The following is a 22,884-nucleotide window of genomic DNA, read 5'->3' on the forward strand; positions in this document are numbered from 1 at the left end:
CTGCTCTCGGGCAGACATTAGCTGGAGCGTCAGGTTCTGCACACCTGTTTCTCAGTGCAACCCTCACAATGGTCCATAAATCTTCCCACCTCTGGGCCAGAAGCCACTCGCTTTGGAAAAAGACTATAAAAAGGTGACTCTCCAGAGAAGCCTTTGAGATCTCTCCGAGGAAGACACGTCTACTGGCTGGACCACGAGGACGCCACATCTCTTGGCAGGACCACGAGGATGTCACATCTATTGGCCAAACCACGAGGACTAGTTCCATATGTTGGTAGCTATTTTCCCCTCTTTCTCTCTCTTTCTCTCTCTCTTTTTACTTTGTTTCCTTTATACCTCTCCCCTCTGTCGCAAAAACTGAGTTGTTGGCACTCAATAAAAGTGCATTTTGCTGTGAGCAAACTAATTGCTGTCCCCTGTTGTGTCTTTTGCACCCCTGAGATCAAACGAACCACCACGACTCCTGCCTGTATTAACAGGGGATTGTGACTGTACTGTACAAATGAAAAAGAGTTTTTTGGGGTTGCGGTGGACAGACATATGACATTTAAACTTAATACATTAATTAAAGTTACTTAAGCATTTTTAAGTTGGCTAACTGGCAAATCTGCACTACTAATAGTAGACAAAGCAAAGCAGCAAAAGCAACCAAGGGTGTTTAACACCTAAGACTACTAAATGACTTCTCCACACAACAGAGCTGGGGGTCAGGACAATCACAGCACTTCCAAGAACCTTATCTGCTGAAGGAACTTTTTTGAGATGCAGTGTCAAGTAATCCAGCAGAGCCTGTCTGCTCACTTACCAGTCTGGTCTTGGATCTGCTGCAAAGAGATATAGTAGGCATCTTTTCCACCCCAACACACTGCCAGTCCAACTACCAAGATGTCTTCGCATCCTCGGACAGGAAATCCGTCATCTTTCACTTGCATCCACTGAGGAGAACTCACTAAAGAAATAATTTCAAGTTACTATTATAAAATGGCATCCATAAATACAGAAAAATTGGAAACCTGAAAATGCAAATACATACAGTTGAGCCTAAAATTGAGTATTATTGAGTCTCAATAAAGTTGGTGTCAAGCATTTCCTTGATAGGTCTGTGGTGATAGCAATGAAGTGTTAGCAGCTTGTAGGTATGTGAGAGCATCTGGCTATTCTTCTGTGACTGTCTCTGAACCAAGGTTAAATATCTTCAAATATTTTCAAAATGCAAACTTGGTTTAGTATAAGCACATGTAAAATTCAGATCAGTTCCTGGGTTGTTGCAATATTGCTTCTTTTTTTCCCCCCACAGAAATATTCATATGCTGCAGTTTAATGCTGCTTTTTAAACATATTCTTCCTTTAAAACGACAGGATTAAGCAGTCAGATTCTTTGCCATCACATTGCCATAACAACATTTCATAACTATCAAAATAGATTTTTGACAGGCAAACGTGCAACACTTTTTAGAGTGGAAGGAAGGAATACACTTCTATCTCAACTCTTGAAGAGGTGGCTACAAAAGGCCAGAATTTGGAAGGCATGCTTTATGGATGGTTTAATCTGAACAGGAGGAAAACCTTATTTACTTTGAGGGTGACAGAACACTGGAGCAGATTGCCCAGAGAGGTTGTGGAATCTCCTTCCCTAGAGATATTCAAAAGCTGCCGGCGCACTATCCTGTGCATCCTGCTCTACAAGAAACAGCTTTAGCAGGGGGGTTGGACTAGATAATCTCCAGAGAACTCTTCCAACTACAAACATTCAATGATTCTATTATATCAGTGATTTCCCTCCTTTTTTGCATATCCTTTCCTTCTCTAGGCCTGCTTTAAGCTGAAGGTACCACATGCTGTTCACAAAATAATGCACTGGAAGAGGAAACTGACCTTTTTTGAATTTGCCACCAATCGTTGATTTGGGAGACAAAAGGCACTTTGTTCTTTCACATGCCACTGAGATAGAGAATCTGCTTTTCTCCTTCCATTCCGCAAAAAAAGTCTGGAAAAGTGCTTTGTCACTTGCTACATCAATAATTGTGAAACTTTCAGCACTTAAGGGAACAAATGGAAAAACATCCTGAGATAGCTGCAGTGAAAAGCCTTGGTCTATAGCGGAATCATCTTTTATCTCATCTGTCTCAGTTGGATCTAGGCATCCAAGATTGACCTGGAATGTTTTTATCTGCTGCTCTGCATTGCCCTCACTATTCCACAGTAGCTGAATTGTCTGCCCTTCATTCTTGCAGGTGACTTGTCCCTTTCTTGCAGATTTCACAGGGAGAGAAACAGAACTTTTTGGAAGAAGCTCTTTGGGGGGTGTTGGAGGAATAAACCCATTATTACTATCTGATGCAGGACAGGATGTTCTGTTGCTTCCCTTGAGCTGAGGCATTATGCCATCTGTTTTCTGAAGATCCAAGTTTTCCATTTTGTTTTCCTTAACCTTGAAAGAGCTTTTTGATTCCTGGCAAGTGGGCAAAGGCTCTGGCTCACAACAGTCAGATTCAAAAACTGGATCTGGATCTTGACTAACAATAGGAGCAACTAACTCTCCTTTCAAATTGGAACTTGCTGAAACTGGTTCAATGCCTGAGAGGCTAGGCCATTTGTCCAACACATCTTGCAATCCTGGGCTTAGTTCAAATGAGCATCCAGTCCACATCGCTGGATGAGGGTTCTTCTCCAAAGCTGGGTGGCTTCTCTGAAGCTTTTCACCTTGATCTCCTACTAAATCCTTTGGTCTGGAATCATTGTTACAAACGACTGAGTTTCTTAATTCTGACTGACCTTGAAATGTAGAAGGAACATCTTTCAGAAAAGATGGAGAGTTTCCAAGATCTAAAACTTCTGCTATTACAACCAAGGATGCTAGAGACACATTGTTACATTGTGCAGGATTCTCATGTTCTTTCTGATTGTCACTGATATCAAATTTATTCTCAACAGGCCTTGGATTCTGCAAAACACCATCTGGAGAAAGCAAAGCCACAGGGTCCTTTCCATCACCTTCCATGATGTGAGCAGCTGAAACGTCATTAACATTACTGAAGCTATCATCAAACAGCAAACTATCACTCATATTTAGACTTGTTTCAGGGACAGACTGGCATTCTACTTGTACAATGTGTTCCCTACCAAAATGGCAGGTTGCTTTATTCAGGTCTTCAGACACACTCTCCCCTTCCACTGAATTTTGGGTCTGGTAATCTTGTAGAAAACTGTGTAGCTGTGAGTCAGTCACTGAGAAATCGCTTTCTTTAAGGCAAGGTACAGGTTCTATTTTCTTCACTACAGGCTGTAAATTAAGGCATCCAGACTCCAAAACTTTATTACTACAGTGCTGAGTTGTGTTTTCTGTAATGTTATTTGTTGTGGTAAGACTTGGGAAGCTCAGTTTCCTAACTGTTGTAGCCAGCCTTTTATCAGTATCATTCTCAGTCCATAAACTGCTTCGTTTTTCTGGTATTTCCTGCTGTGGTATTGCTGCCAGCTCTAAACCTTGTATCTCCTGCTGTCCCGTGATGCCAGCTGCTCCCTCCTGTTTTATTATCATTTCAGTTTGAGTATCCAACTGGATGCTGTCTTCAAAGACTCTAGAGTCAGAAAACAGATGAGAGGCTGGGCCATTCTGAACACCATCTGCATTGCAAACACCTCTGGATTTTACTAAAGACCCTTTCAGAAAATCTTTAGGATGACTGTTGCCACTCTGCAGTGTTCCAGCTTGTAACAATATTCCACTGGGCTTTTCATTCCCATTTTTGCCACCATTCTGAATCTGAATATTGCAGGTTTTCTCCTCACCAGGATAAAAATGCTTATCAATCCTCACCTCTGCACAGTTCACATCTGTTTGAGTTTTATTCTGCTCATCACCGGTTTTGTCAGTTTTCTGTGTCCTAGCACTAGCAGGCATTACTCTGTGTCCTACAATACTGTGTACCTGCACACTGGTGTGTGGACTACCATTCAGCATAACAGGTGCCTGAAAACCTGTTCTCCCCTTAGGCATGCCTTCATTAGTGTTGGTAGGCTCTGTAAATAATCCTTCCATTTTATCTTTCTTTCCAATCTTAACTTCTCCCATCTGTACAGAACTTGAGACTTTACAAGTTACAGAATCTGTTTCCATAAATTCCTTATTATTTTGGTTTGAAACAAAATTATCTGTAGAGATGGTGGTGTGGAAAACAGGCAGCTTTTGTATGTCTATGCTAAGATTATTTGAATCGTCAAGAAGTGACTCCTGCAGTTTTGAAAAGGTATTTTTGTTCCTAGTCTGATTTAAATGTGTATCTGTGCTTTTAAACAATCTAGAGGCTGAAGAGACTGCTCTCAATGTTGGTGTTTTTCCTTGTTCAGTAAGGTGCTCTTGGATTGCTGTTCTGGAATCCGTCTTGGTTTTGACCAGAAACATTTCTTCTATGTTTTCATTTCCTCTGCACACATTTGGCCGTTTTCTGGCACTGTACACAAGATCACCCTTGCCGTCCTCTGCTCGAGCCTGTTTTCTGCCCAGGATTTTACTCTCAAAAACAGAGCTTTCTGTGCTACTGCTCAGTCGCCTTTTATATCCCTTTCTAATATTTGATAAGTTTCCAATCTGAGAACCAAAGCCATTACAGTGTTGAACTCTGCACCCTTTTTTGTTTGACACCCTTGAAGACTCAGCAGACTCTTCTCCATCTGATCTATGCAGTCTGTCTTCCAGTTCTGACTCACTGCTGATCACAGAGGATGTATCAGTCTCGAGAAAAGGCTCTGGGTTCCACTGCACCCCCAACAGTGCCAAATCCTGCTGCAGAAGCCTTCTGGCTTCCTCCACAATGATGGAGGCCGCTTCTCTTTCAGTTAAGCCCTTCATTCCAGCCATCCAGATGCTGCGCACAGCCCGACGCTCCTCTGCTGACTCTTCATCCTCATCCACAGCCCTACGAACACTGTGAGGAAGGTACAGACAGATGTAAATATCCATGCAGAACATAAAAAAACAACACAAGGAGCTGGCACTATTCTCCTCTGCTCCCATTTCATCTGTCTTCACAGTTTTCATTACAGAAGCACTCTACCTAAAATATAATGGACTCGATGGGAAATAACTTAATTGGAAATAACTACTTCTAAATATGAACACATGTAAATGAAAGATATTACTGGCTGCATGCCCCAAAAGCATTGCCAGATTTCTGTGTTCAAGTGTACCCCAGACAAGTCCCAGTTCCTACCAGGGCAAGATGCAAGTCTCAATGAATCATCCTCTTTGCACTGTTTTCCAAAGAAAGGAAACTTCAAGAGCATGAACCAGACAAGTGTCATGGCACAGTCCAACAGGTACTTGATCAAGGAAGCTTGTTACTGCACTAACATATAAATCACAAGAGAATCCCAAAAGATAATCAGTAATAAATCATCAACTACTTTGAACATATGGTGGAGCTGCCTTTTATAGGCAGCAAGAACACCCCAACAGCACTGGAAATTTACCCAGGACAAAACAGTGCATTGAAAAGAGGAAGAAGAAGAAAAATTAGGTTTCAAAAACTTATTCTGTAAATATAAGATGCTTCTATTAATTTCAGAATAATAATGGAATGACTGTGATCAGTTGGAGAGACCTACAAGTTATTTCTAACATTTGATACGAAGTTCCAAAAGGTTGCCATATTTATTGCAGGTTTCATCCTTCACTTTACAAACTCCTTTACTTGACTTCAGGACTTACTGATTTCTCACCTTTTAAATGGCACTGAGTTCTTCAGAGCAGCTGCCACATCATCAGGACTGGCTTTAGCAAGATCAGCCACGGTGACAAAGCCAGCACTGTAAAGTGTCCTGGCACGCTGTGCATTCAACAGAGATACTCGGACCAGGTCACAGAGCTCCCTGTGTACCCCAAAAGTGAGGCGGCTCTGGAACTGAGAGAGCAACAACTCCATGTTGTGCCAGCCCAGTCGATTACAGAAAACCGTTATCATTCCTGGAACACAAAAGTTACGTTAATGTCTGAACTCCAGCTCCAGTCCTACTAAGCTGGATTCACTCCTCACCCCCCAATCTGAATCAGCACTCATTTGACATATATCACCTTCTCATTATTTACAGAAACAAACTCGTGTTTATTACAACTATGACTAGGAGCTACTCTCGCAAAATTCCACCTGCAATTAACTAGTTAATCAGTGAGGCAGAAATTCTGAATGACACTGTTTTTTCAAAGATGCCAATATTGAAAATTTGAAGCACATGCATATCCTGGAACAGGAGTCCTATGAAAGTCATAGGGCAAAGGAAAAAGTAGTGATGAGAGTCACTAATGGAAGCCACAGATCTCTGAGGAAACCCAGTGCTGAAGCACACCTTGGCCTGCAGGATTTCAGTTACTGAGAGCATCATAGGAGGTAGTAAATCCTATGATAAAGGTTACAGTCCCTAGTGCATGGGAGAAGGAAAACAGCACAGAAAAGACAGTTTCTTACTCCCAGATTGCATCTATGGACTATGAAAACCAATAAAAGACATAGCATCCCTCACTAATTTTAGTGATTATAGAATACAACTTCTATCACATCTCTTAATTCTATGTAATATGAATAGTTCATTTTACTTCTCAGATTACTCCTGTGAAAATTAACACTGGAAATACAGGATTATGAAACTGCTACAAAGTTATTTATACTAAAAAGTTTTTTTTTAAAAAGTTATTTATACTACCAGAATTAAATTTAACTACTCTGCATCAGTTGGCGTGACCTTTTCATTTTGGGACTGACTCATGCTGCAACCCACACAGAGGGTTTTGCAAGTTGAGCTAAAACTGTCTTCAAAACTGAAAACCCACTTATGGAGTAATGAAGGATTTAGGCAACAGAAAAAATATATCTCGGTCACATGGTGGGCTGTTACTTCTACTCAAACACAGCCTTCTTAGGGAAGCATTGGGGCTTGAATTGTTCCCTTTTCTTTCTGTGGAATTTTTCCCATTGTTATGGTGAGTATTTGTGCCTACACCTTAGTAGCAATAGTGTTTTCTCTCGCAGGGGGCTGGGGGACAGGGTGATACCAGAAAAGGAAAGGTGGGACAGGGGCCTGGGCTCGCTCTCGCTCTCTCGCTCGTTCATGGAGTCGAAGGAAGACGGCCGGTGCTCCTACCTAGTGTCCTCCCCGCCATCCCAACGCCGGGAGCCACATTCCCTGCTGTCAGACATCGCACTGCTGCCTTCCCACCTCATCCTACTGCCTCCGGACACTGTGCCGAGCACCACGACCGACACCGTGAGGGGGGAGCGGCTCCTCCATCCCTCTCACCCCTGGGCCGCTGCCGCCATCACCCAGCCCCTTCAGCTGCGCGGGACCTGCCCTGCCCACAGCACCGGGAACTGAGCACAGGGAGAGGGCCTTGGCCAAAAGGGACTGGAACTGAGCTATACTGTTCTGTTTTGTTGTCAATTTTTATAGCTGTTGTTGTTTCTGCTGTTTGCCTTGTTAGATATATTAGTAAAGAACTGTTATTCCTATCCCCATATCTTCTGCCTGAAAGCCCCCAGTTTCAAACTATAATAACTGGAAGGAAGGGAGTTGCACTCTGCATCTCAGGGAATGGGTTCTTGCCTTTCCTTAGCAAATACCTGTCTTTCAAACCGAGACAAGAACTTAAAGGTAGCAGCTGTCTGACCTCCTGTGATCTGGTGATAACTGACCCAGAAGCTACTCACTCTGTTTTAAAAACTGTAACCTTATACCTTCTGGCCAATTAATTTTGCATTCAGAAGAAAGCCATGTCCCATCTTAGAGGCTCCAAGCTTTACTCCATGCTGAAAGATATTCTTTTCTGATAGAGCAAAGCTTTAGAATGGATTGACACTAATTTCCATACTTAGTATTTAACCAACTATGTTCCTGCACAGTACGCAGCTGATTTCCACAGACGTTAGCTGCACACTGCTAGATTCCCCTCAGCTGGCTCCCTTCTCACTGTACATTCTGTGGTTCCACAGCAGGGGCAACCACAGGTTAAGCTATAAATCCATAAGTGGTTTTACAAGGCTGTTTGCTGTTAGTACGACACTGTGGCTCTCTTAGCCCCAAATCTGGAGGGACAAAAAAAACCCCAAAACAGAGTAGCCTAAGACTCCTGGGGTATTTTGCTCAGACAACTTGCCTGCATAGGTGGCAGCAGATTGCTGCAAGGATTGAAGCTGACCACGACTACAGCCATATTTCTTGGTCATATCTTGTAAAGGAACCTCGCTGATTAAATCCAGAAGGGCAAGGCTGGTGAAAAACCTGTTGATGAAATACAGGAAGAAATAAAATTGCCATCCAAGGCACATTAATGTAATGAGAAAATGTACTGTGATATGCAGGACAGAACAGTTCTACAGTATAACACACAAAAGAAACAGACAGGATGGCTTCCAGAAACATCAGCACAAACATCTTGTGCCACCAGTGTTCTCGGACCTATCAGCACAGGACGAGTCTGTTCCTGAAAACAGACACAGAGCATCGCAAATGTTATAGCCTCTAATCTCTGCACGTTCACACCCACATTATGTGGCTACCTTTTGTGGATGGCCATTTGTCTGTGCTGTTTCTCTGTTTTAGCTGTGATTTTGCCCTTCACAGAGCGAGCTAGAAAGCCTTCTTCAATCCCCACCAGCTCAGCCACACGTTTCATTGAGGCAGGCAGCTTCTCCCATAAGCAGAAAAATTGGTACCAATCAATTGTGGTCCACTCCTCATACACTGGGGTGACCTAAAGAAAATAAGACAATGCAAAAAACTGTTTCAGAGAAATAAACAGAACTAAACAGAGTTTTGGGTAAACAAAACTACAGCCCAGGGAACGTGGTTACAACATTCTACGCACTACATAAAGACACTGAGTCACAGGAGTGTACCACGAAGAAAGTAAAAACTCTTCTAATCCAGTTCCTTTGATGTTTATACTGATGAGATCTGACTCATATGGGTACTCCAATGATTAAACTATTTAGAATATTTTTCAGATTATTCTTTAAATCCAAGCCACTAAACAATTTTTAAGCTATATCATCAATGTCCTTGAAGAAAACAAAATTTTATTCTTTTTTTTAACATAATTTACAGATATCTATCAACCTTTTAAAGCCACAAGTAACCAACTAACCACTGCCACAGCATCTGATAAAGCAGGAAGGACATAGATTTTGCCAGAACTTGCTGAAGTTTTTATTTATCTGGAGTACAAAAAAAATCACAACTTCTCTTAACACTAAAAAAAGGCTCTGGAGGGCTTTTTGTTAATGTTTTTTAGACACAAAACAAATTCTGTTAATGTTTAGTCAGCACACAGCCAGTTTCTCTATGAGGAGATAAAACATCTTCATATCTTTATTGATATAAAGCAAGATTAATTATTTTGAAAGAACTAAGAGCTGTTTGGCACAAATGTTAAATGGCACAGAATACTATATGCCTATGTGGTTGTAAATCATCCATGCCTCTTCATCAGCTGAAAAGAACAAAAGTGATTAAGATGAGGCTTTATCTTTTGTTGTTTATTGGGCTTTTGTTGTGGTTTGTTTTTTTTTCTTTAAAGAAAACTATTTTCCTAGTCTAGCAAATCCTTATTTGTTTTAATCAACTTCCCTAAAACACAAGGGCTTGTAATTCAGTCTCATATTTGTACAAGTAAAAGATTCAAGTTTAAAAGAATTAAAAAGCATTTTAGCAGATAAACTCCCTGTAGCCCATAAGGAAAACAAGAAGAATAACACTTAAAAAAACTAAAAAAGCAAGAAAATGAAATAAACCTTTGGCCTAGAAAATGAACAGACTCACAACAAAGTGTTTTAGAGTAGCTTAACAGAAGAGAATCTCAAGAACATTTTGTTCAACAGTGTATGATTTAAAATAACCTTAGACAAGCTGCTGCAATTAAAAAGAACAGCATAAAAAACCCTAATGCCATCACTGCCTCTACCCCAGAACAGGAACAAATTTCATCCTTTTTTTCTGTTTTGGAGATGCAAACAGGGAAAAAAGTCACTGGTGCATAACACAGAGGAGTTCATTTTACCTAAAAGAAATAGAACAAAATATAACGTGGTCCTCTAAAACACATATGAGTACATATGGGACAGCAGTAGATTTAAAATAAAAAAAAAATCTATCAGTGTTAGCCCGTAATTGGGTTATTGAACACAGCAAGCAGGGACAGGTACCCTCAGACATCTGCCTGCTCCAGCTCAACAAGCTTTGTAATTGCAAGCACATTCCTCTTGAAGTGAACTGTCGTTTCAGACAAGATTCCCAAATTCTGCTTTTGATTTATCAACCTGGTAAAGAGAATATACCTTACACTTAAAGAAGGCTAAAGCTGATTCTCAGATTTCAGCTGATGATTGCATGATGGGCCTCTAGCAGCAATGAATTCCAAGTCACTCAGTGCAAATTCATCTGGTTTCCTCACTAATCTTTACAAGTTCATGGCTTCCTCTCCCAAAGTCTTAAATAGCAGTGCTTAGCTTTTCAAGTGTATGTGCTCATAAATCTTGACACACTCTGGGACACTTTTCCCTCACAAGATTTATCACAGTCCTTCCTTTAGCCCTGGTAGCACCACCAGGCAAATAAACTAAATCAGGGATGGATTTCACTGTAACTGAAACAAAGAAAGGCCAACCCATCAAAAAAACGTGGTGTGGCTCTCTGAGGCATTTTGAAGCAAAATAGATACTAAATGCCCAACATTTTTCTGGGCCTCCAAAAGCAATATGAAATTAAGTCTTCTGATCCTAAACACACATACAAAAATCAATTTGTTTTATCAACTTCAAGTGCCTCAGAAAAATTACTGTTATCTTACACTCAAAACTTATTAAATTCTGAAATCTTAGGAAGAGTGACAACAATAGGGTTAAACAGCATGAAGCACCTGCCTACACAATAGACACTATGGTAACACACTAATTCTAAAGAACGTTCAATTTAGAAACTTTTCTTCATGAAGGATAAGCTAAGCAAAGCACAGAAAAATACAAACCTGTGTTCATGGAGCCATCAAGAACTTTGCATTGAACTGTCTCCCCTTAGTTTTGGTAGTAGAAAATACAAGACACAGAATGAGGAACCTACCAAATAGACAATATGCAGATCATTCTCCAGAACAAAGCTTTTCATAGCTCGCTGCAGGTCAGCAAAGATTTCCATGGCTTCAGTTGGTGAAAGAGAAGAGGAAAGAGTAGCTGAGCCAAGATGCGTTGGGTGATAAATCTTTGCTGTTCAAAAAAAAAATATATGTATTAGATAGAGAAACATTTAAGTGCAAGTTCATAATAATTTTCAGATTGTGCTGCATTTGAGAGATTTCTAACTCTTTACAGCTGCTTTTTCACTAAGAAATAACGTCTCCATTCTGAAGACAGAAAAATGTAAACAATAACAGACTTAGCCTTGCCTATGTCTAAACTATCCTTTTTCTCTTCTTTAGAAAGACAAAAATCACAGTCTGCAATTAATATGCACCCATCCTGTGGTTAAAGTTTGTTTTGTTTCAAGTTTGTTTTGTTTAAAGATATTTTGGGACTTTGTAGACTAGGACGCATCAGTCTTAGAGGTGATGTGCAGGTGATGTGATGTACCTTCCAAGAACATGTGCATGCAAAATATATTAAAGCAGATGTAAAGATGCCTTCCAGAAAGCCAAAAAATTCTTGATACACAATTCTTTAAAATAAAATGAAAAAGCAGAGAAGTCCTTACTATTAATTTACACTGAACATCTACTAAGCCAGCAAATCAAAACTAACTGCAATCACTGGGAGGAACACCAACTTTACCTTTCACATCATTGCCAGAGTCCACAACCTGAATGAATTCATTTTCCAGTAGCCATGCCACACAAGCTTCAATAGGTCCAGCCTGTGCTTCGTCTTGCCCTTTCCCATTTTCCCACTTGCTTTCTTTCAAGCTGGATGCAAGCAGAGTGCAAGAGGCGTAGGTCTGCACATCCTCTGGAGTGTTGGCTACTCCCCCCACTATGATCTGTTGAAGAAAACTACCTGTTCATATTGCCAGAGGTGCAGTAGGACAGAACATCAGATCCGAGAATCAAAGAGAGCGATCCATCATCTCAGTTTTAAAGAACCATTTTCCCAGAGGGGGGAATATGAGGCAGAGCAACAGCCAACTTTCAAAGACTTTCCTGGCAAGAAATCAGTCATCTTGGGTAGAAGTAAGAGGACTAAGCTATAGAAAAGTATGATTTACAAAATCTTATACACATAGCAGGAATATAGATTTGAGACTAGCCTGAGGCATTTTTCTTAGCCAACACTGTGAAATATTAAAATATGTTAGAACACAAACTGAAATTTTGTGAATACAAAAAGCAAACCATGAAGGTGGAGTTCTTGTAAGGCTATTCAGCATACTGAAGGTTTCTCTTAATAAATATGAATGCTGAGAATGATTTTGTTTACCTTGGATCTTGGTTTTGCTTTAAAGGAACTCTGCTCTTTTAGGTAGCTCTTGTGTAGAAAAATACATTTAGAAATTCCATTGGTCTGCGAAAATTCAAAATCTGTGAAAGTGCAACCAAGTTCTAAGCATCACAAAAGTTTTCAAAATACAGTAAAAGTATAGCAAACAAATTCTATTTAAAGAGTTCTGTATCTAATCTAAGTTCAAGCCCAAAAGCAGCTTTGAAAAGGGACAAACTCACCTATGTGGAATAAAATCCTTTTGGTCCTTTCTACTCCTGTAGGAAACCTACAGAAGAGGTAGCAAATTGGGTACCACCCCTCTTTGCTCACCAAAAATGTATTCACAAAATTTCAATCATTCCTGTGCAGAAGAGGTAGGTAAGTTGAGGGGGTAAAATAGAGACCCTACAAGGTTGCACAAATGTCATTATGGCCCAATTCAGCCTACTAGGATCAGTAATTTACAAGCATGCTCCAGCTAAAAATGTCAGGTTACACATAAAGTTTAAGAATTACACTTAGTACTGCCTGCTGCTTGAGTACATCTAAATGCAATAGCAAAGCTTCTTTGAGCGCTCACATCCCAATCTGCAGCAAGCAGAGAAACATCCTAGACAAAATGCTGAGTACTGAAGCAAGTTGGCAGACCCAAATAAGATGACGAGATTGACAAAGGAGGAAACATATGAAAAATAAGTGCACAGAGAACATTTGATGTACCCTACAAGGGAACAAACACAATTCTAATCTCTCTCTGAGTGTCCTGTACCTCAAGTATTGCTCTTTTCATGCTAGAAGCAACACCTTCTCCTTCTCTTCTAAGCAAACAGCTGCAAACAGGCTTGAGAGATCCCTGAAGTAGAGCAGCACCTTTTGATCTCTCCGAGGGCTTGCAAACTAAAATGCTCTCACCTATTGGAGGAAAAAAAAAAACCACAAAAACAATGACCTCAGTACTCCATCCTAGCACTATAACAGTTACACACAGTTCACCGAGGAAGTATTATTGGAATGGAAAACTGTAAGTATATTCAAAAGAGGTGGGTAACGAAGAGAAGAATGTGCAACTTTAAACAGTACATGTGAATTGCTATGTAAGAACTGCACAGATGCATTGTACATCAGAACTAAGGCAGAGCAAGCTTCAAAGTTACATTAGGCTAGTCTGGATCTTGCCAAGTCATCTAAGTAGATTCCATAGCTTCTCCATGCATCTGCTTTGCTGCTGAACCACTCTTGCTTCTTGTTCTGGAGTTGACTGGAACTATAATATACAGTGGCATCAATTTGACTTTTTCATTACATTAATAAACTGAAAAAATTCCCAAAAGTAAGAAGAAAACATAAAAGCTGCACAGTATTTTGACAGTTTGTATTGTCAACCAGCTTTCACTCCAGAAATAACTAATTCAGAAATCCAGAATTACTGATCTAAGTAACTATGCATCCTCTGAACTTTCATATATGCATTTATATATACATACACATAATTATCCTGCATGGTTTCCACTGAAAGTACATCTCAACATATCCTACCTTAAAATTCTCTGTGAGACATTGTTCAGTTCATCTTTAACTACTGAAACTCTGTGGCAGACAAAAAATGTCCCAGAGCCATGAAAGAAAAATTAAAATAATGGGTAAATTCCTTTAATGAGATCACAGTACAGCTTAACCATGGAAAATGCAGTGGTCACATAAAGGATATTTTTCCACAAAGCTATTAGAGAGAAACTGGATAACTGGAAGACCTCAGTTGCAAGCTTTGTCAACTGGCACAGGATAAATGAATTATGGGTAGAACACGTTTGCCTTTGACTAAGAGGAGAACATTAGTTTTGGATTAGCTGTACAGTAAATATCATGATAGATTTATGATAACTTGTTAAGATTTAAATGCATGTAGTCTGGACACAAGGTAATTTTGGTAGTGGGTATCTTAGTATGACTCCTTAGTAGGAATGTTAACTTAGGATAAAATTGTAGCTGTGGAAATGCTACAGTAATTAGCAAATCCAGAGGTAATAAAAACACAACTGCACTTAAATTTAATGGACAGAATAAATAAACACAGTATAGGCAAGTAACAAAATACAGCTTTAACATAATTATGTCAATTAACTACAGGATGAAAATATGCTAAGACGATGTGTCTTGGATTTTTTTTTTTGTCCTGCCAAGTGAAACTTTTGTTATCTGTTGATCATGTATTTTTGACAGAACTGGAGAGTAGGCAAGATAAACTGCCTGTTCAATGTAAACACTGTAAAGCATTGTTTTGTGAAAGAAAAGCTTATTTTTATTTTAGCAATAAAGAACATCTATTCAGTTTGTATTTGGGTTCTGATGTGACCTGAAATTTCCTCTGAAAACTTCCCTTTGACTCTTCCAGAGTGATGTATCTAAAAGAAAATCTAACAGAAGATGAGTATCCGCTTAGCTCTACACTATCTGACCGTTTTACAAGACTTAGGGGATATTCTTTTCCCAAGATGCCACTGATAATTTAAAGCTAATAATTACAATCTAGTAAACAATAAATAAAAAAAAGGAACTGAGCTGTTCCAATATGTATTATTGAACATTTCAGATACTAGGGGAGGTCCAATTTAGCATCAGACTAGACAAACACCAGAAGACTCTGGATATCTAGACATAAAACTCCATTAAAACCAACAAAGGCCCTACTAAATTCTATGTTTTGTTCAGCTTTACCTATTTCTCCTTGGGAAAATGGTAGTTTTGATGAATGAATGCAAATAGAAACAAATTTCACTCTCCAAAACTGTATTTTTAAATTTCCATCAAACCAAGAAAAATAAATTAAAAAACCAAAATGTAAGACAATCCGAAACTACAATGTTGGGAGAGAAGGAGGAGGGATTCAACCAAATAGCATTTATCTTCTGTCAGCTAAATTTCATATCCACATAAGGCATTTTTTCCAGCTGAAGTTGCTGCCCTCCAGTCTCCCTTACTCTGTGACAGAGTAGCAGCTGGCAACATAGTTTTATGTTCTCATCCAAAAGACTCCATGGAGTAGAAGAAAATGGTACATTCATGAAGCTCATCAGCATAAAATCAACTGCTTACTGTGCACAATACAGTCACATCAGAACTGTCAAAAAGGGTACTAATTACTGTAACTTGAAGGAGAAAAAGAAGAAACATCAAGGAATAATGTAATTTTACATGTGCCTGCTACAGTCAAATGAGAAAGCCTGGAAAATTTTGAAATCCAGCATGCAGCTGCCCTTTCCTTGAACGCATAGGGAGAGCTTGCAGAGATGTAGGTCACAAAATGCTCTGTTGCTACGCTACTCAGGCAAAAATAGAAAGCTAAATGTAAGAACAGTCTGCTTACATAAGGCTCCAGCAACAATCAGGAAGGCAAATCCCACTTCCTGCAGCTGTTGAACTTCTTATTTTCTACTGTGCTTATACTTGTATAAGGTGGCTTTTTGCAAACATCATCCACAAAGATAAATTTCCATTGCAAATTAAAATAACAGGCAGGATTATTTTGTTGAATATCAAACATGCATGCCACTGTATGCAAGAAGGTGCCATATTATCGAGTTATATATGAACTACTGTTCGTATTTCCCTGTCTCTGTCTCATTACTGCTTTCAAGATCCATAAAATTGATGGTTAAGTTTAGCAGAAGTTTAATAAATCTAAGTCATAACTTCAGACAACAGAAGTTTGTGAAATCAGAGTTGTAGACTTTAAATGTATTTCTGACATTTTAGGCCTGTCCAATGAGTTTACTGCAAATTTTCTCACTGAAACTCTAAACACTTTAGTCAGCTGACCATGGATCACGGAATTAAGGCAAACGAACAACATAGCCTTAGAAGCTAACAAGAATTCAAAGGAGAAAATAGCCTGTTCCTGAAGTAACTGACATATAAATACTAAAGTCAGTCTCAGGCAGTGAAAACAATCCCCTGGGAACTACAACTTTTTCTCCATTAATAACAAACAAATTCATCTTGATTAACCTAATCATACAGAATACTAAAGGAATGCATCATGATTAGTCCCTAATTGCAAAGTACTGCCCTGGATTTAATCAGGTTAACACTGCTCCTACAGAATGTCAATAAAGACTCTGCTTACCCTCTGTGTCTATCCCTTTCCTGCCAGCCCTTCCAGCCATCTGCTTGTAGGTGAGGATGTCCAGCAGTCTGCCACCAAAGGTGGGTGTCCGAATGATGATGCGGCGTGCAGGAAGGTTCACTCCTGACGAGAGTGTGGAGGTCGCTGCCAGGACTCGGATCAAGCCCTGCCTAAAGGCTCCCTCAATGATGTCCCGCTCGTCAAAAGTCAGACCTGAGGAGACGTGGCTTTTAGTGACCCTTGTGATGATGAGACTGAATTAAGAGCTAAAAGTATTGCTGTCCAGCAAGGGAAGAATAAACTTAAAGAACATTCACCATTCAGTGCTAGGAACTAGAACTGCCCTAGTTAACTTCTTCTGACGAGTAAGTGCAGTGAAATTTCACCATTAAGTTTTTATTATTCAATTGATAGTAATATACTAGCTTTTCTGAAGTGCTTGTACACATTGCAGCAAGATGAACTACTTACTGCACATTTACAAGCATTTACAATACATAAAGGAATAAAATAAAAATGAGAAAACAGTAGGGAACTAGAATTTACTCATCTGCCATCCTGAGCCTGGACTCCTTCTTTGTTATTCCCATTATAGGTCTACTATGTATCTTTCTACATTACCTTCAGGGCTTTAGGTCAATTTTATAAGAAATACAAATTCTATAAGCATTTAGAATTATTCCTCCTACATAATGAATGCCATAGCTACCGTTGTCTCTTCCAGTCAGTCTTTTCTCTCAGTGAATCAACAGGTGACATACCGTATTATCTACCTAAGTGAGAAATAAAAAATCTAAGCAGAAGTGTTCACAACACATGCTCCTTTTATTTTTTTGTTTTGTTTTGTTTTACTGCCTCTATTTACTCATTTATTTCAATATTAAGCTGAGGAGAATTGCTCTGAAATACTCTGGCACCTTTAGGAACAACTTGAAAACGCTGGTGCTGCAAATCAGTTAAGTTTCCAAGCATTTCACAAAGAAAAAATCAAGTAAGTTGTATTCCAGAAGTTGCTGTTATCCAACACAATAGAGAGAATATTTAGCAAAACAGTTTTTGAATTAAAGTCTTCGGCCACAAGAAAAGAATTTCCAATTTGCCTGTAATTGTGGGATTCTCAAAGCTTATTTAGTCATAAGCTACAAAACGCTTAAAAAAGCATCTGGTAAATTGCTGATACGTGTAGTAAAAAGAACCCATATGACTTAACCATTACTGAATTCAAGACCAAGATATTCAGGAATACCTGCATGATGAAATGCCACTCCCCATGGCAAAGTACGCTGGAGCACAGCATCCAGGCCTGAAATTGAACGCTTTAACTGATCCAGGACCTCATCAATCCCTTCTCTGTCCACAACAACTGGGGCAAGGGCTGAATTTTTTGTAGAACCTTGAGAGAGAATATATTTTTATAGTTCCTACCAAAATTAATTTTCATTAAAGACACTGTGTATACTGTAGTCTTCTATTAAGTACTTTTCTCTTACTCTCAGTTTGTTGCAAACTGTAGAACTCCCTGGCAATGATGTCTGCCAGCTTCTCACACCAGTTCTTGGATGGACAGAAGAGCAGGACTGAATGGCCTCCACAAACAGTCTCATAACACAGGCTCACAATATGATCTTCATCTCCCTGAATTGAGATAAAATATTTTCAGTGCACTCTCAGATTGAATGAGCTTTGTAAATGCGGTCCTTCTTCTGTATCCCAGTAGGAATCTTCTACTTCCAGTCAGAAAGAGAAGCAAACAAAGAACATGGAGCACTATAATCTCAGTTTCTGTCTTGCTTTATGAAGTCCAAGCACTTGTATGACCACATTTCTAGACCTACCCATGAATACATGTAATGTTTTGCATCTTGCTTTCAGAACTCTTTTTCTGAATGAAGGCCACACAGTGCACAAATAAATCACTTCAACCTCCACATCATGGCTAACAGCAGCGGGGAAGAACTAGAAAGAGCCCAAAAGGAAAACCCCTCTACTTTAACTAGGGAATATTTGTTAACTTGGATGTCTGAATAAAAGCATGACATGTAGCAGTCTAAGCAACCCCAATAAGATGCACTCAGCAAGCACTGCTGACCGAAGACCGCAAGTGTTCAGAGCATGGTGGAAGGCTTTTAGGGATTCTTATATAGATGTTCATGCAAAAACCTGCTGTTTACAGCTTGCTTTTTTGGTTTTGAGATCCTAAGAGAGTCCCTACAACTGATCTGTTATGTTTGGCTATGCCAGATTCTCTTGTAGCAACCAGGCCAAAGGAGGATGAGAAAAATGTTAGGTGTACAGCAAGAAATAAAAAGCACTAAAATGCAAATGAAAACAGGGGAGCAATGGCAGGAACTTCTCCACAAGGATTCAGCCAAATTCAGCTGAAGTGGTGAAGTCATCAAGTTCCCTTTTGTTGGCCCAGTCTAAGGCACAGAAGTCTGAAGGTCCAGTAATAGACTTCAAGCCCAAGATCCTCCAATCTTATAAAATAAGCCAACTCCTTTAAACCGTTGAGTCATAAGCCTAGTTTAGTTCTTTCTCTCACTTAATTTAGTAACTATCCAAACCAACTATCTCAAAAAATATACAAATGCAGCATCACCTACGCAATATGACCACATGAAAGCTAACTTCCAAATGCTCTAGTGAAAAACATTTCCTTTTTTTTCCAGGATACCTTTTCTTTGCTGTGCCACCATGCTACTGACAAGACAATGTCTGTGCACAGCAAGAACAGAGTGCAAAATATTCCAAAATATTGCTGCCATTCAGCCCATATTACCCAACAACTACACTAGTATTACACAGAGCAGTTGAAAGGACTGGAGAGAGAATTCACTGGAGAGAGAATTCAGACTCCACAGAAAAGGACCTACAAGTCGAGAGCTCAAATTTCTCACTTCTACCCATTTGTCAGAGGTAACATTATAGTATGTTACCCCTAACTTATCATATCCTTTTCAAGCATGCAAAAGGACTAACTAACTACTGAAAACATTTTCGGAAGAAGAGGATGGACATCTGCCTTCTAATCAGTGTAAAAATTAGAACATTTAGCAGTTTAACATAAGCAGGTTCTTTACCAGATTTTAATACAAATACTTTGTCCCAATTAGGAATGCAAATTCCTTGGCCTAAGCAGGAAATACTTGCATTTATGAAAGGGAAGTAGATTTCCAGACACAAGACAGAGTGGTGGGTAAGAGAATCAAACTCTTTATACCTGTCAAGTACTCAGAAACATAACTGCAAAGTCAACTTTGTTTTCAAGTCAGATTCAAGAATCTTCAAAACCTTCATGAGTGTGTAGTTTTTTTATTAAAGTCAGTAGAAGGTAAAAATACAAATTTTATTCTGTTTCAGCATGAATCTATGAAGTAAACAATGAAGTTGTGAACGTCACCTATTTAAAAATAAATAAAAAACATACCAGGAGCTGTCTTTTTAACTTTAGCACTACGAAACATGTTAACCCAAAGTCACTGCTTAGAGTTTTGTTACCTTCAGTTGCAGCTTGGGCTGGAATTCTCGCACTAAATTCATGGAGGAGTCATATATGTTGCTGCCAATTTTCACCCACTCTTTGAGAGGCACAGGGCGGAAATCTGTACAGTACAGCTCTGCATCTAACCATGAGGCCAGGAGCCCCAGGTTAGGGAGGGTAGCACTCATGCCTACTATCTGTATCCCACCAAAACCAGGACTGGTGCTCTTTGTGTGTCTGGAAGTGGTGAAAAGAAAATGAAAGTTAGTGACAACACAGGCTACTGTTCTGGAAAATGGAATTCAGAAAAACCAGTTCTATCTACTTCCTTCTAGCCTCTCAAGTGTAAAGCTCATTTTTCAACTTCTTGACTAAGAAAGAAGCAATACTCTACTCTCAGAAAACATGTCAGGTTATGCACTGATAACAAGATAATTCTGCTTTTAATCAATTTGAACCTAAACCTTTACCTTCTTTAGGTAGCCAACAGCTATAAATTGACTGCATAATAGGAGAGACTGAGCCATTCCTCTATTTCCGTGGTTTTGTTAGTGGCAAGGAGCTAGTTGATCTTTGTTTTCAATCTCCACTGCAATCTTTCTAAGCTTAAATACCTTAATTAAAACACTTCTATTTGTTTCCTTTTCAGGACAAATAATATTAGACTAATATTTTCCTAGATCTGGGAACCAAAGCCCTAAGTACAGCAAAAAAGCAAGTAACTTCCGTTCCTAAAATGCTGAACAGCAGCTTTCACTAAAGACAGTGAGAAGTAATGGACTCCTAACAAATCTGACAACACAAACTGTTAATTTAGATATCCAAATTTAGATTTTAATTCAGGCTTTTGCATCCACATAATAGATTTTTTTTTACACTTCTAAGCTTGTGTTTTAAAAGTACTCATTTGCATTCACTGAGCTACAAATCAAGACATTAAAAAGATCTGACAAATCACTGTGAGCTCAGAAATTATCCGAATCTTCTTAGAAGACCCTGGTAATCCTGGCAAAGACAAGACAGAGAAAACAAGATTACTCAGAAGCTGTAGTTTAAAAGGCCAGTCACTGATGAGACAGAAATAAGAAAGCTGGGGAGAGGCAGAATCTGTGTTACCAAACTCTTTTAGCATTTGCTAATACAGCTTCATCATTAAGGTTACAGATTTTTGTCCCTACAGGAACTTTGGGCCTTTTCCTCCCTAATACAACTTTTGACCTCTAAGCATTAAAAAAGTTCCAGCTCTACAACACAGTACTTTGACTAAGGAGGAGAAAAATCTGCTGCAGAATTTTGGCTGAGTCTGGAAAAGCCTAGCGGAGAAGCATGGACTCCCACATAGGCAATCGTCATCTGAGAACAATTTCTTGCCATGAAGACACAGCTTGTACTCTAGTGGGATAAGCACTGATCATTCTGATACCTGGCCAGACTGCACAGTATTTAAAAACTTTATATAAGCTCATTAAATAACAGAGAGGAAAAAAAACAAAACAAAACATAGACTTAGAAGGACATTTGAGAGTAAATGTGGTCTTCAGCTCCAGGAATCCAGTGGATTCCAAAATAAAAAGAGCACCCACTTCTTTCATGTCAGGAAGTGGTACAGGGTACCACTGTCACCTTGATCCTGACAGAGAGAGGGAGAATCTGGGCCCTAGCATGCCTGCAAGGTGAAGGCTGAAACACTGTATCTTCCCAGGAATATTCCTTGATGCACCTGTACTTTTTTCCCCTAGCAAGTGTTTTCTCCTTCCTGCTTCCTCAATGTAAGGGAGTAAAGCAGAGGGTGGGCCTGCACCTGTGCTGCAGCTACCCGATAAACCAAGAGAAAAGGAGTGGCAAAGTCACTCACACTGGTCCAAAGTGTACTGGTTTCCAGGATTTATGGAGAGAATATAAGAAGTCAGATATGATTAGACAAAGAATGCTGCTGTCTCCTGGAAATCACGATGGGAAATACTGGGTGAAATGTGCAATGGAGAGACAGTGTAGAAATGGTTGCTCCTCCAGAACTAAACGGATGGTCTCTGCTTAGCCCAGCACTGGTACAACTCACAAGACAAGAAGCAGCAGAGAAAACTGGCAAAATCTGACTTTTTGTGCTGAGGAAACAGGTGATTTTGACTCTTCTCTCAGCACCACCAATAAAGAAACACCACCTCTTCCATTTCCTTTTTTCTGTGTTTGGGCACTATGGGACGGCTGGATAGTCTGGTACTGAGGATCTAGACACTGAATTCTTAAAAGCTTCTAGAGGTCTTCTCAAACATTTTATCTATTTCCCAGTGTCGAACTAATTGTGCTAAAGGCAAGAAAACATGCAACCAGCAGGTTATCACATGTTATAAGCAAAAGCAGAGCTCACCTGGAGCAGTGCCAACTAAGCAGACTACTGACATATCCTCTAAGCCTTCTGATCAATTCACCATGCACAAGTTAACAGCATGCCCACTCTTTCACCACACCAGAGAATTCCGGTAGGATAATTACAGCATTCCATGAAGCACTGAAAAATTAGGCAGGGTAAATCTGCTAGCAAAACTGTTTTTAAAAAATCCAAAGTTTTAAAAAAAATAGGCTAAAGAAGTAAATTAAAGCTTCAGCCTTACTTTTTTTTCCCTGAGCGGATAAATCCCATGGTAGCACCCAAATTGAAAAGCATGAGGAAAAGAGGGTTTAACTACAATGGCAGGCCCATGAAAAGTGCTACGATGAGATCTTAATAAACAAAATAATCTAGGTCATGACTCATAAAAATCTTGGAGCTAACCCAAATTTCCATTCACACAGAGAACAAATATTTAGAGTCATCAATTATTTAG

The 22,884-nt window shown here is 39.5% G+C and overlaps 1 protein-coding gene across 5 annotated transcripts in view; it reads right to left on the reverse strand.

Annotated features, from left to right (window-relative positions):
- POLQ (DNA polymerase theta) overlaps positions 1-22,884 on the reverse strand; it is a 54,360-nt gene that overhangs the window by 20,340 nt on the left and 11,136 nt on the right. For 4 of the 5 annotated variants that reach the window (XM_014888873.2, XM_088159029.1, XM_088159030.1 and 1 more), the window contains exons 6-17: positions 20,077-20,296; positions 18,069-18,213; positions 17,825-17,971; positions 16,579-16,791; positions 13,225-13,367; positions 11,811-12,015; positions 11,107-11,249; positions 8,550-8,743; positions 8,147-8,271; positions 5,722-5,965; positions 1,876-4,928; positions 806-949 (exon numbers count right to left, since the gene is read on the reverse strand). In XM_014888873.2, coding sequence (XP_014744359.2) covers positions 806-949; positions 1,876-4,928; positions 5,722-5,965; positions 8,147-8,271; positions 8,550-8,743; positions 11,107-11,249; positions 11,811-12,015; positions 13,225-13,367; positions 16,579-16,791; positions 17,825-17,971; positions 18,069-18,213; positions 20,077-20,296 — 4,976 coding nt within the window. Of the gene's footprint in view, positions 1-805; positions 950-1,875; positions 4,929-5,721; positions 5,966-8,146; positions 8,272-8,549; positions 8,744-11,106; positions 11,250-11,810; positions 12,016-13,224; positions 13,368-16,578; positions 16,792-17,824; positions 17,972-18,068; positions 18,214-20,076; positions 20,297-22,427; positions 22,883-22,884 lie in introns of those variants that run through there. The other variant, XM_088159031.1, reaches the window with a different exon arrangement.

The sequence above is a fragment of the Sturnus vulgaris genome, chromosome 2 (genome assembly GCF_052056855.1).
Source record: "Sturnus vulgaris isolate bStuVul1 chromosome 2, bStuVul1.hap1, whole genome shotgun sequence".
Taxonomy (NCBI): Eukaryota; Metazoa; Chordata; class Aves; order Passeriformes; family Sturnidae; genus Sturnus; species Sturnus vulgaris.